We start from the raw sequence: 15,208 nt of genomic DNA, 5'->3' as shown, positions 1-15,208 counted from the left end.
GTGTGAGAATCACTTTTTACCAAGTTGTATTTTTAGGTAATTTTTGCTCTCTAATGTAGCTGATAACATTGATTAATATTAATTATAATTTGAAAAAAGTACTATTGCATAGGATATTAAATGGCAAATAGAATAATAATTAATTTTAGTTAAATGATGATTTATTGAAGCTTCTACCTAGGCAGTTGTGCTTACTTTTCCAACAGAAAATTTTTATTTCATTTTTTCTGGATTATATGGGGCTCAAAAAATGCTAATGGTTACTTAATAAAATTGTTGAAGTTAAATCAAATGATGCGCTAAAGGAATTTTTAAATGTTCAGCAAAGCTTAAGTGTAACGTATTGTAATACCTCAAAGCAAAAAATAAAAGTAGGCCTTCTGCCTTGAGTCATGTTCCAAATACCTTCTGAAAAGACACTGGCTTGCAGTAGGCTCATGTTCATTCAAGTATGTGCAAGGTTGTAAAGTTACCAGGGATTTCTGCTTTTACATCTTCAGAGGTTCAAGCCAGGTGAGCCCTGGAGTGTTCCATTTTCCAAGTATTTTTGGAAATTCAAAGTAATTCATACGTTCTGTGACTTTTAAAAAAATTTAATCTTAAAATATTAAATGTCAGCTATTTATGTCTATGCTATCAAATTTTAAGCCTAAAATGTTTCTAAAATCTTTAGATTATCACTGTCAACTTCTTGGTTTCAAACCACCTTCCTTTGCAAACAAGTTAGCTCCTGATTATTACAAAAATTAACAAATACAGCTTTACATAGCACTGCAAAGACTTTTTAAATGTTGTATTTGGTACTTTTGTTGGATTAGGGATTAAGTGGCATTTTAAGTGAGCACAGAAGTGTATTACTTCTGTTGCTTGCTATGATACTTAACATGTTTTGGAAAGAAATAAAGCTCACTTGTACTGTGAAACAGTGGGATTTGCTGATTTAATGGAAATAACATGAAGATTTTTTTTTTCTCCTGAATTTCAAGATGTTTTATTTGCTTCAAAGTGTTATCTTCTCTTAGGGAACAGATTCACCCTCTGCTGCCTGGTTTACTGTTTTACTTAAGGCAATACCAAAGCTGATAATAGTAGTAGAATCTACTTTTTATTTTAACTAAGATAAGATAGTTACTTAGCTTGTGTTAAAGGTTGCAAAATAAGTATGTCTGTGCCTAAGAAAGTATTTAAAAACATTTGTTGAAGAAATTATTTCAAGGAGAAACTCTAGATGGGTCTTATACTCTTGTTCTGGGCAGAATCTTGGAATACCAGTGCACCTGATCTTTCTTACATATTTATTTTATTTTATTTTTAACTTCATGAAGACAAAATGTATATATCTGAGTATTGGAGAGGTTTTCTCAGAATTAGAGGTCTAAAATCATTAGATCATTTTATGGACAGTGTTTTCATCTCTCGAAACAGTTGAACATCCGAACCGAGGCAGCAGCACTCATGTCTGATGCTTCCAGGGCTGTTTCTGGAATGCATACCCTGAGCAGCATACTTCAACATTTGTTGGGCTCCTTGCTTCACTGTTGAGTGCCCCAAAATTTTGAGCAATTTTCAGTTTTTGTAGTGGAAATAATAACTGCCAGTTTTAAATAATTTAAATGAACAACCTCTGCCACAGTGGTGGAAGCTTTAGCAGATAGTTAATGCTGAGTTATAATTTTTGACATTTTTTTCTGTCTAATCAGGTTGAAGCTATTTCAGTATCTTCAAGCAAAAATGATAGCTGTCTACAAAACATCATTTCAGGACAATGCTATAATTTTGTTTGTGTAAATGTAAGTAGTGAGGATGCATGCTTTTATTTTACACTTAAACTTACTAGTAATGATAAATAAAAATTAAATATTTGAGAAATAAGTTGTTATTTTTGTTATCATGTACTGTGTTTATTCTGATGTTTGGTGTTTCTAATGTGCACTAAACTCGACCTTGGAGATACTGGTCTGTCCATTCTCCTCTGGTTCCACACTTCTGTCACTGTGTTGTTAACCAGCCATGAATTCTTGAACAAGAGGGGTAAAATCTGAAGTAATTTAAAATTTCTTTCATAAGTGTTGTATCGAAGTGAGTTATTATAAGGAGAGGCCTGTGATATGTGAAGTCATCTAAGTGTGCATTCATCCTGTGGTCTGAATTAGTGTTTCCCATTCTGGACATGTGCATGCCGTGGGATCTGTATTTGGGTCCCTGTATGGGAACAGGTTGGTTTTAGATGAACCATATCTGAGACCAATCAAGACCTGTAATCTTGTTTGGTTTTATAGATATATAGATATATATATATAAAAATAAAGGGTTATTAATATTATTAATTTCGTGATTTTTCAAACATTTATAACTTTACCAGAAAATACCTTAAAAGTGTACTAAAAACAATCAGCTAATCAACCAAACCCTGCCCCCCTAAAAGCAAAAAAGTGATGTATCTTCTTTTTTTTTTGGTAAATAACAGTTCTTCAAATTCCATTTTTATTAAATAAATGTTGTTTTCAGTAATTCCAAACATTTATTTTTATTTAGGATAAAAGGTGGGCCATTCAAGAAACCCAGGAACTAGTGGATATGTTGGAAAAATCAAATATTCCTCTCTTATGTCCAGTTGTCCTTATTTTGGTAGGTAACTCCTGTAAGTTACTGTAGAAAGCATCTCATTAATTATTTTAAATTATTATTTAATATAAATATAAGTAATATGTAATATAAGTATTTTTAAAGTTAGACTAGGTTTACACTGCTGCTAACTCAGAATAAAATTGTAAAATCAAACAGTAAATTGGTTTCTAAAGAAAGAAACTCATTTTCACTTCAACAAATGTACTGCATGCTGTCAGAAAACAAACTGACACTAGCAAATGACAGTTTATTAGTTATATATTTCTGTGAAAGGCTCATTGTGGCTGGCTAGTTGTACTGAACTGTTAACTTCTGCCTTGCTGTTGTACTCTCTCTCTATGGGGATGCTGCAAAGCTTGTGCTGTGCTTGGATGCTCAGTTGAAACAGAATTAAGTGGCTTTCCTTTTTGCTATGTGTGTGTGGTCCTGATGGCTGCACTGTTTTTCATACAGGCCAGGATGCCATTGGCCTTCTTGGCCACCTGACACTGGCTCCTGCTCAGCCACTGCCAACCAGCACCCCCAGGTCCCTTTCCACTGGGCACCTTTCCAGCCACTCTGCCCAGCCTGTGGTGCTGGGTGTGGTTGTTGTGACCCAAGTTCAGCACCTGGCACTTTGCCCTCTCAAACCTCATATCCTTGGCCTCAGCCCATGGATCCAGCCTGTCCAGATCTTTCTGTAGAGCCTAACCTATCATACCCATTATAGCCTCACCTATTGTATGCTGTTCTCTTGGAGTGAGTTGCTGAACATCAATATTTGGGACTTTGTTTCTAGACCATCTTATTTTCTTGATCCTGTTTCTGTGGAACTTCAGGGTAAAACTTTATTTTAATGAATTTTCGAAGATAAGTCACTTCTGCCTTTCATAATCAGAGCAATTACATGTCTCCAATTCTGTTGGTCATTTACAAGGCCACTGGATGTGCAAAATACTCCTTTTTTGGACTGAAAATATTTTCATTAGTCCTTTAGCAAGAATATAAAAAACTACTTCTCTCTGTGTTGAATTTTGAGTGTGAAGATAAAGTTGGAATTGTTTATCAACTAGCTAATGCTAAGGTGTCAAAAGCATGCTTATTTTTGCCAAAGTGATAGCACTTTCAAGTCTGGACTTTCAATTAAATACTTTTTTGAGTGTGATGCCAGGAATGTGAAAGTGGTTTAATACTTGTAGCTATAAATATTCTGGTCTTAGTATCTCCTAAGAAATAGGAGTGCAAGTAATTCTTACACTATCTCCCCATGAAACTCGGGTTTTGCCCCTGAGATACTAGGTCTTGAAGTCATTGTAGAACCCAGAACCATTTTTAATGAAAGTATATTTGCTTGAACAGCCTGAAGCATGTATTAATTATTTAAGTAGTCTCCTTTTAAAAGAGGTGTAGGAGAAAATAATACATTTAATCCCTTTAGTATACTCCAGATCCATCAGTTGTCTCTGACAGCTACTTGAAATTTCTAAGAACTAGACATTGGAAGAAAATCTCATAACTAGGTGGAAACAGTTGCTAATATTTAAAACACTGATAGAAATACACTTCTTAAAATTATGCTGTCTAATTGCACTTGGGCATCTGGTGGATGTACCACACTATCATTTAGAAATACTAGAAGGGAAGAAGAGGAGATCTGGAAGGTATGTTTAGAGTGACAAGAATTAGCTTAACAAATCATTGTCTCATATTAATCACTGGAAAGTATTGAAATTTCTGAGCTCTAAAACTCATTACAGATATTATGGTACAGAGAAACTTCCTTCAGCAGTCTTAATTTAAATTAAGTGTTGGGTGTCCTCTTCTCTAAGGCTCATGAGTGGGATTTTCCTCAACTGTATTCTTTCCTATAGATATACTTTTAAAACATATTAACTGAACGGATTGTTAATGGAAAATCCTATAATACACTTTCTTTCAATGTAAAAGGACATATTAATATTTCTCAGACAAATGTGAATCAGAATTTTAAGCAGTATATTGACATTTAAATACATAGGTCTTAGATACCAGCTATAAGGGAAACACGTTTTTTTACTCTCAAAAGTAAAACTCTTGAAAGAATAAATGGGGAGAGCAGCTAACTGCTTCTATTCCAAACTCATAACTAGGAACAGTCTAATGCAATTGGATTTGGGCAATTGGAAAGTTCTTGTCTATTCTTTGATTTTTTGACAAAAAGCAATTTCTTCATAATAATATGATAATTAAGGAAAAAAGGGTTTTTTTTTTTCCCCTTCCAATAGTCATCTTCTTTAATTGTAGAAATGACAGGTGTTATTATTGTGCCAGACTCTCTGTTTAACCAGCCCAGTGAGCATTGATCCAATAAAAGGATGAGCTTGCACTGGACACCATGACTTTTTTTCATAGTCCCACCTATCAGTTGCCACAGATTCAAAGTCTATCCATTATCCTGGTGCCTGACTGGATTGTTTCATGGCATCTGTAAGCTGAAACAGCATTCTGGATTACTGTATCACAAAATGGAAGATTAATGTTACAGGAGAAATAGGCATCACAAAGGTAAACTTGAGGCAATTATTTGTTTGCATAAAGGCAGTATCTTCAATTATGCTGTAAGCTGACAAATCATATACTTAAACTGACATTGCTTTTTTGAGCAATAAATTTTCATGTTTGTAAATGGTATAAATGGATTTGATTTTTATGTTGTTGCTTTGTTAGGGTTAGAAGGAAAGGAGTGCTAGTACTTCAGCTCTGCAGTTGCAATTATTTGCATTTCAGTACCAAAGTTAGTTTGAGGAAAATCTCTTTTCAAAGCTGTTAAAGAGGTTAATGGTAAAGAGGAGATAGGTTAAGTTCTCTCAAAATAATAGGTTTTATAATTTCTTTTAAATAGTAAATGAGTAGTATTTAGCCTTGTTTTGGGTAGAAAATAACAAAACAATGAGTGTGTGTGAAAATTAATCTCGGCTTGTGTAGTAGAAGACAATAGCTTTGCTTCTGGTAAGTGTGCATTTAGGAAATAAATAGCTTGTTTTTGAAAGTGTTGCAAGAGAAAATGAGTGAGGACCTATTTTCTGTCAGTATAAATGGAAAATGAAGTACAAAGAGAACTTGAAATAATTTTCCTTTTGGGAATAAAGGTATTTCTGCTATTAATAGACACTGAAACATTATATGTACAAATCATCATACTTAATTTTGATTTCTACAGCTAATAGAAGTTTTATGAGGGAAATTGATTAAAATGTGGAATATGTAAGACTTGGGAAAGGATTGAGCTAGTTGATGCCTCCTTGGAAGTACCAGTTATACAAGCACAGAATATTCTGAGCTGGAAGGGACCCACCAAGATAATTGAGTCCAACTCTTGGCCCTGCACAGGACACCTCAAGAATCACAGCTTGTGCCTGAGAGCGTTGTCCAAACACTTCTTAAACTCAGTTCAGGTCCTGTGAGATCTGCCATGTTTGTGCAGCATTCCTGATGGAAATGAGACCTGCCTTTCCCTGCCCAAGGTCTCAGACTTCTTTTGAGGTAGTTTCTGCTTTTTAAACTTGAAGTATTATCTTGAAATTAACCCAATTAAGGCAACTAATTTGCTATACTGAAAGGATAGTACATTTCCAATTAAAGTTCAAAGAATTTAGATTTGTCTTGAAAACCTTCAAGATACTTACGAAAGATAAGTGTATTCTATAGTCCTCTGATAGTAAAAAACCCAAGCAAACAAAAAAAATCTCCTCTGAAAGTTAGTCTAGAGCTTATAAAAGAATGTTATTTGTTTTCAAATTTAATTGAATATTTTTAAGATGTATGAGATGTTCTGGCATATTGGTTTCTTCTGCTTTGAAAAAATAGTTTTCATGCCCTTAAATGTGTAAGTAGTGGAATTCAGTAGTAAATAGAAGCTAAGAAATGCCTTTTTTAGTCAGTATTTTTATGTGTGCTTAACACCTAAAAATAAGATACTAAAAACCATCAGTCTAAACTGGCACACTATGGAAAAAGTGGATTTTGTTTTTTCCTCATCTGTTCTTTTGCAGGTGCACTTGGATATTCCAGAATATAATTCTTTCAGCATTGGGATGGAAGACCTAACTACGATCAAGACATTTGCAAGAGAAACTAAAAAGAAAAACATTTTAGTTTATGGTCTCCTTATCCAATATAAGGTATGTAATTATCTTTCTGTGTGCAAATTATCTTCTTTTGCAATTTATATGATTAATGATAGAATCTTCATTTAAAACAAAATCAAAGGGAAATAAATATGGCACAAAAAGGATTTTTTTAGAAGATTCTTGCCTGTTCTTGTTCAAAATTCAGACAAGCCTGTAGTTATGAAAAAAAATGTAAGCTTTTTGATTAGAGAGGAGTAAATGTAAACATTTTTTAGAAATGCATTAAAACCTCAGGACCATTTTTGCTTTTCTTCTTAGAAAATTGCTTTTTCTCAGCATTAGAAAAAGAGAAAAATAGTGGAAGTACATTCAGTCAGTGGTTCTCCAGTATTTTATGTCCCTCATCAAAACAGAATTTGGTACTCAGGTGACAGGAAGGGCATGGTGTATAGGTGTTGAAACAGTGTCGGTAATAGCAGCAAATTGCCTCAGCTGGAGGCAAAAAGAGTTAGCACTCCAACATACTTTGTACTCACAAAAGCTATTTAAAAATAAACCATTTGCCTGGGAAACATGTTCTGTCAACCAGAAGAGTGGGCTGCCTTGCCTCCAGTGCAGATATAATTTTTCAGCTTTTTAACTCAGCAAACTGAAGTTTGAAGGAAGAAGTAAGCTAGAAATTTAATAAAGAAGAATAAATGTAATCTTAACTGCTTTTTTTTTAATTATGTGTTTGGGTTTATTTATAATTGATTAAATCTGGCTTTAGTTTTAAATCTTTTTCTGGTACACCAAGCACTCAGTTTTTCCCATCAAATTATATTGCTTTATTAAGAGCTGTGAGTATCAATACCTATCACTTTATGCTTTTTTAGACTTTTAATGCCAACACAATAGGAACATTGCTATTATATGACATTAATTCATCTCTTGTTTGTAAAACACCAATGGACATGCAGCTGTTCAGTTATCTTTCTGCTGCTATCAAACCCCATTTTTTCAGGGTGAATTCTGGCTTCTTTTGGTAAAAATAATTTTAATAACTATTGAAATATAGCCTCAAGAGTCACCTTATCATGGTAAAAAGAAACACTTCAGATATTGCTGTGGTCTAACTGCAGTTTTTGCCTTTTAGACTTCATTGTGTGTATATGATTTTATATGGAAGTGAATCAAATAGACATGTGTGGATAGCAACAGTTAGTAAAGCTGACTGGAAGAAAGAAAAATCTTTTATAATCTTCAGTGGATTTTGATGTGCATGGCAACAAGACATTTTAATATTAATGGGCACGTATAAGAGCAGTTGAGATCTGAGTGGGAATTCTTGATCTGTGGTGATAAGAGGATTGCAGCAGACTGCTGCCTCCATTCTTTGAAAATAAAAAGCTAGAATCATTATGTAAGATCATTGCAGTGAGAATCATCACTTATTAGCATGGAGAAAGTCTTATATAGACTAAAACACTTTAAAAAGTAAGTAAACTATTTCTAGCTGATTGTTTTAGAATGGCTTTAAAACATGTCCCTGCTCACAGAGACAGGAATATAGTCTTGAGTTCCTGCTGTCTACTTTGATCAATAACAAAAGAATGGGTTGTACACATCATTTGTATATATCTGATATATGTATCAAGTTTACTTTTGTCTGCAGATCTATATAGAACATTATTGTTTCTAGGTAAAGATCTATGGAAAGATTTGATGTATGAATCTAGAAATTACATAGCCCCAAATTTATTGCTGGTCTGAGTAGGACTGAGAGACTGTGAACAAAAGCAATTTTTTTACATGAAAAAACATCTTTAAAACAGTTTCTTTTTTTTTTTTTTAATCTTAAGTCCAAAGCATGATTTGAGAGTCACCAAGGTATTTTACTTCTAGTACAAGCTATTAATAGATAAACCTGTAGATGAGTTCCATGCTTGAGGATGGAATTTCATATAGGCATGATGGGGAGTCCAGAAGAAGGAGAAACACAAAAAAGCACCTGTGCTAATGCAAGATAGCCTATTTTTGCAATAACTTTTGTCACTAGATGTGTTCTAGAATTCCCAGAAAGCTGTAGTTTATTTCAGGAAAAGAGTGATGACAGGTTACTCCTTGGAGCTGTCCACTATCTGACAGGTTTATATCATCACTACCAGACATACACAGCTGATAGGTACACATTTCCTAATTAAAAAAAAAAAGGAATTTAATGAGACAAGGCCATGGTAATGTTCAGGTGAAATGATGTCATGTTTCGTAGGGTTATATGATTAAGTGGGTGTAAGGATACGTTGATATAAAAGAAAATGGGAGCAGTCTTTTGGATTTTGCATTGGAAAAGCAAGTTTGTTGAAATAAATAAATTTTGAAAATATAACTTTTTTTTTAATGTTTTGGAAGTGGAAATTAAATGCTTATAGAACCGTGGAGTTCAGTTTTGATGGAATTGAAGGAGCTGTGAAGCCCTAAGAAAAAGTATGAGCCTTTATTTTCACTTCTGAAAAGCAGTGTTTGTTTGGTATTTAGAAAAAGATGCCAAGTATTTTTATGAGTGCCTGGTACACAAATAGTTATTTCTCTTATAAACATCATGCATAGGATACCACATTACTGATATTGATATACAGATCCACTTCATAAAATCTCTAGTTTGCATGCTGAAAATACAGTTAATTTAAATTGCACTTAAGATTTTTTTTTCTTTTCTAAAACAGTTCCGTGATGTTAGAAGTGGTTTGCACATGCAAAATGCAAAAGGCCAAAGAGTATTCAGTATCTGAGTCTGAACTTAGGGAATTTGTTTTTGACCATTTTTCAGATATTTTGAAGGAAATAGCTGATAAGCAATGTGAAGTAAAAATAGGGAGAAAGATTCGTTTTTTTATGGATGATATTACTGGCAAGTGTTGATGTAAAGTTAGTAAAATTCCAACTCCTTAATTTAATGAGAAGTTCACATTGCAAATAGCAATGTCTGGCATGGTATTATATATTAGAATAATAGTCTTTGTTTTAATAATCATATCAAGTAGGATGTAATGGAGAAAGCAGATTCTGAATATTAGGAGGAAAACCTGTAAAAAGAAGCCAAATTATTAGTAAATAAAGTTGTACTTAGAAGGAGACTTAAGAACTGCTAAAACCCCAACGAATATGAAAGCTAATGTCAAACCATTGCATCCATGCAGGGATGGATATATATTAAAACTATTGATTTATATCATTGGAGGCACAAGATTTGGGAGGATACCTCAGCTGCATGTTGTTGTTCTATGCTCTGAGCAATGAATAATACTGAAATTGGGCCTTGATCTCTCACACACACACATTATCATCTTTAAACATGTGCTAGGTAGTTAATGGGGTTATGCTTGAATATGACAGTAATGTTTAAAAAAACGCTATTTTCTTTATTTACTGCTCTTCTCCCTTTAAAAATATTCATAGTAATAATAATAGCAGTCTTATGACTGAATTACAAAAATGATCAATAAAATAATAAAAAGAGACTAATAAAAGCATTTCCTAGCATGTGAGTTCAAATTCAACAGCTTGTAATGTTTACAGAAATAAAGTCTTGGCCTGTAAGTTTCAATAAAGACTTTGTTACTGTTTGGAGGGATTAAAAAGGAACAGTAACAATCCAAAATAAAGCACATTTAGATGGACATAGTAAACCACAGAAAGCTTTAAAATAAGAAAGTAAAATTAATATATCTTGGTTATAGAACTGTATGAATTCAAAATTATCCTACTTCAGAGAAGCACTGACAGAATGCTGTGTCAGAGCAGCAAATATGTGCTGGGCCTTGCCTAGGGTACAGTGGGCCCAAGTACTTCTGCCTCTGAAACTTCTGTTTGGTTAAGATAAAGGAACTATTCACTGACAGCCAGAAAAATCACAGTACCTACACTAAAAAGAGACAAATGATGTAATAGAATAAGTGTTATGAAGCTGTGTGAAACCGAAAGGAACCTGAACTGTGGGTGTTTTCTTATGCAAACATACTGAACACTTACTGTAGCCTTAAAGATTTTTGAAGACAAGAGGCTTGTCTGCAGTGTGGTTGATGGCTCAAGAAATACCTAGTGTGCTAGAAGTGTTTTATGTCTGTCTTGGTAAGCCCCAAAGGTAAACATTTATGATTTCTTTTTCATCAAAGATCCCTTAAAATAGTATTATGGGTAAACATTAAGGCAGTGTTTCTCAAAAGAGGGAACACACCCCTCAATGGGATAATCCGCAAACTAAAAGGTGCTTTGGCAACCAGTAGTGAGATAATGAGCCTGGAGGGCAAATGAAGCAAAATCACAAAATAAAATTTTGGAAACTCATTAAAAACAAAGAGGTTCTGCTGCACATGACCCCTGCATACTTCACAATTCACTTAATTATAAGCATAGAATTGGTCAAATGATTGCAATCTGATTAAAATGATTGGGATGCTGCCTGGAGACTTCACTTTTCTTAAAATGACATTTTTTTAAATTTCACCTGCAATGACATAATAGATTGTAATGAATATGGAAGCTTGCATTTATTCTGAGAAATTCTAAAGGCCAAGTAATTACTGTTTAGTATTTTCAACAGGTAGAAGTTGAACTTTTTAATTTCGTGATCCTATGGACTATACACTCTTTCATCAAAGGAAAATTGTACAAATTATGTGATGAGCCAGAGTGGTCTTTTTTCCTTGGAGTTTGGGACAAAGAGGAAAACCAAATGAGTCTGAAACTTTCTATCTGGATAGGCTCATAAAAATCAGAATCTGTAGCTTTCTTAATAGAAACTCATAGCCAGTTATTCACCAGTAAAACCAGAAATTTATATTTATGGAGGTTTTACACATTTTTATCCTTATTAGTACTATCTGCAATCAGTCATGGATGCATATCTTGCAATGAGTAGAACTGACATGATGAGAAAGATTTACAAATATGGCTTTGTATTTTGAACTGAAATCTATTTGATCAACCTGGACTTTTGCATCTGTTTTGTACCATTCAGAGAATGTCAAGAAATTAAAAAAGAACATGTCTCTGGAACATAAGTCAATTAATAATTGTGTTAGTTCAAATTTTACCAAATGTTGTGGAAGTTTTGGGCTTTGAGTTAGGAAAGGTCATAAACACAGACCTTTGCAACCTCACTTTTGCTTTTAACACTTTGGTGCATGACATTGTGGGAAGCACAGCTGCTTGGCTGCACATTTTAGTAGATATCCTGAAGCTTGAAACTGGATAATATTGATCAAAAAAATGGGATTGCAATTATTTTATTTCAGAGTTTTAGTGTGTCTACCTTGAATGCATGCATACGTGCTCTTTTATTTTCTTGCTTTTTTTCTCTTGACACCTTTCTCTTGTTTCCCCTCAAGTCTTCCTCCTCTTCTAGCCAAAACAGGTAACAAAACAGTGGATTTTCTCCAGATTTGCAACTCTTCTAAAAGCACTCAAATGAATATTTCCACAAACTAATTTCTCAGTGCAGTACCAAATTCCCAGTCTCAGGAAGATGGGCTTTTAAGAAAAATAATTGGTAACCTTTAGGGCTTTCATTAAATAACTGTAGGTTTTTATCACAGAAAGGTCAGAAAGTTGCTCAATTTGTCTCTGCTATTACAAGTTCTGGGAGTTTAACAAGCTGCACAGAAAACTATGAGGTTAATATTTTATGCCTTTTACACATGACCTTTTTAGTCTTGCTTCAGCTATTGAACTTATAATTGGAGAAATCAGAGTTCTTCCATCAACTTGTCAGCCGAAGTGATTAAGGCATGTAGACATATCCTAAAAGTCGTGAGTTCATAAATTGGCCTTTAAACATCCTTGCTCTTTTACCTCAGTTCAGTCATTCTGACAGTATTATTCAATAAAGGTTGCCAGTTGTTTCTTTTGTGGACATTTTAATTGTATAATACATTATCCTCTAAAAATAGCTCCTTAGTATGAAGAATTTTGGGGAACAAGTGGATTTGAGATGAACTACCAGACTCCCAAGTGAAAAGGAAAATATGTGATATACAATATAGGAACTTGAAAAGTATGTTAGTTTAAATTATTCTGGATACATTATTGTAATAGGAAATAAACATTGAATTGGAACCATTTGCAAAAACAAATACTATGAGCATCAAATCTGAGTTTCATCTTCAAATCTGATAGTATGAGTTATTCTGATTTTTATTTCTTATTAAAGCTTTGATGTTGACCTCTTATCTCTTAATGGAAACATAAACATTTAAGATGAAAGGACTTTGACACAAGATTTTGTTTGCAAACAAATGCCTTTTAACTTTTCTTTCCATTGCTAGCCTGCCTGATAGAAACCTCTGAAGTCCATTGCATCTGTTTAAGGGCAGTCGCACTTTTGAGTTGTTAGTGCTGCAATTCTCCACTTAAAGCGATGTTTGTACTCTTTTACTGTCTAAGTTGGACATCAAAACTTAATCTTCTCACTTGGCTTCCATGCTGTCCCCCAGAGGCATCATTTAGCAGGTGACTAAAATACCTATAGTACAGAATACTTCTGGTTTTTTTTTCTAGCTTAGCTCTGATTACATGAAACAACAGTAACAAAGAAGCTTTCTAAAATTGTTCTGTGTGCTTAAGAGGCATTTTGAAAATGTTAACAGCTTGCTGTTGTGTTGGTTTCTAATGAGTTTTGTATTTTGAGTGCGCTTTTTCAATTAAAAATATGGCTGAAATTCTTCAGATAATTTTTTCCAGTTTCAAAGCAAAGTTTAGTTTTATAGTGAAAGTATGTAAGGTTGTAGCAATTTTCATCACTATATTGGACCAGAAAAACTTAGGAAGTGCTTCAGCCATTTAAACACAAAAATTCCCTTCAAGCTGTACATTGTAGTGACGGTTACAGTTCTTCAGGCTCTTATAGTGTGGTAATTCCTAAAATTTGTGCAGCAGATACAGTAACTATCAAATCTATATTGGGAGTATTAATTTCCTCTTTCATCCTCTCCTGCTATATATTAGCAGGAGTCAAGTAATCCAACCTCAGGCTAACTTTGGGGTATTTCTTTGGAATGGCTAGAAGACCTGTGGCTGGGGGTTCTGTGTGTATTTGACACTAAGCCTCAAGTCTTATTTGTTGTTTGTGTCCAATTGTTCAGTGAAAGTCATCCATTATGCATCACACCCAGTGCTGAAGTATTTAAAAATGTGATATTACACATGGCAAAGGCCCAATAATGTCAAGAATGAAAAATGCCCCAGCATGCACAGCCATCAGATCCCAGTGATACCCTGGTCTGTCCTAGTAGCTGCTTTGTGCCCTTGGACCTTTTTCTGATTTGTCACCCATCTCCTCTGGAAGTATCTCTCCTGATAAATCCCAGGTTTGGGTTTTGCTGCAGTGGGATTTATTATGCTGCAAAATCACAGCATCAAAGATGACCATAATGGACCAGATCAGAAGTTTATCTAGGTCATTGTCTTGTGTCCAACAGTAGCTGTAAGGAAATCCCTAGGAGAGAATCAGACCAGGGCAAGCATATATGACACCCCTAAATTTTCTCCTTAGACTCAGTAATTCTAAGTATCTCCTGAGCCAGAGAGGTTTTCTGTGGAAGTATTAGCCCTGATGGGTTTCTGCTCCATGCTCTTGTCTTCTGAGATCTGTGTAAACTTTTAGCCTCCAGTGTGTCCCCTAGCGAGCAGCTACATAGATTGGAAAACAAAGAAAGAGGTGGTTCTTTGCAAACTAGTGTCCTAAGCACAGGAGCTTGCTACTGGTATGTTGAGATCTCATAATTTAGAATTTGAAAAACAGATTAATTGTTTTACATTCACTTACGTTCAACTTCCTTTATAATTTTATTGTCGAGTTACTCAGTTCATAATGAACCTCGTGTATTCTATGCCAATCAGCCACTACCCTCATGGTCTTCATATCATAAGCAAACTCATATTATTACTGCTATTTTTTCCAATAATTTTATGAATGTGTTGAACAACATAGATCCTATAACAGATCCCACCTGAACTATGTGGGTTCTGTTCTGAGGACTAAGCATTTTCTCCTACCCACTCTACTCAGTCTTTTAAACAAGGATTTATCTCTGGAAGGTCTTCTGTCTTATGTCCTGGAACCTTATTTTTCTTCAAAACCTTTGGGGAAGAATTTTGTTGAAAGTTTTGGAAATCCCAGTAAATTCAGTCAACTGTCACCCACTCCTTTGAAGAAATACAGTGAGAATGCACATCCAAACTTAAAAACAAAAACATGTTGACTTTCTCATCTTAAATTGCTCCCTGCTCTTACTATTGAGTATTTAACTGTTTGTTAAATTTTCTGGTACAGAGTTACAGCTTTCTATTCTGTAGTTCCTGTGTCTTTTCAGAATTTTCTTGTTTTAAATTGGAAATTATTACCAGGCTGTTGTGCCTGCTAAGGCAATTTTTAAACTAGAGATGATGCACACCACTAGGAACCTGGTGCTTCTCTTCATTAGTGATAAGGCCAGAACAATCACAGTGCATTC

At 34.3% G+C, this 15,208-nt stretch overlaps 1 protein-coding gene across 1 annotated transcript in view; it reads left to right on the top strand.

Annotated features, from left to right (window-relative positions):
* Positions 1 to 15,208, top strand: part of CRPPA (CDP-L-ribitol pyrophosphorylase A) — a 104,538-nt gene that overhangs the window by 55,776 nt on the left and 33,554 nt on the right. Inside the window, exons 7-9 of the mRNA XM_036378795.2 lie at positions 1,701 to 1,790; positions 2,536 to 2,628; positions 6,639 to 6,767. Coding sequence (XP_036234688.1) covers positions 1,701 to 1,790; positions 2,536 to 2,628; positions 6,639 to 6,767 — 312 coding nt within the window. The remainder of the gene's footprint in view (positions 1 to 1,700; positions 1,791 to 2,535; positions 2,629 to 6,638; positions 6,768 to 15,208) is intronic.

Source organism: Molothrus ater, chromosome 1 (genome assembly GCF_012460135.2).
Source record: "Molothrus ater isolate BHLD 08-10-18 breed brown headed cowbird chromosome 1, BPBGC_Mater_1.1, whole genome shotgun sequence".
In the NCBI taxonomy this organism is placed as follows: Eukaryota; Metazoa; Chordata; class Aves; order Passeriformes; family Icteridae; genus Molothrus; species Molothrus ater.
The sequence above is the reverse complement of the archived record's forward strand: the minus strand, read 5'-3'. Positions and strand labels throughout refer to the sequence as shown.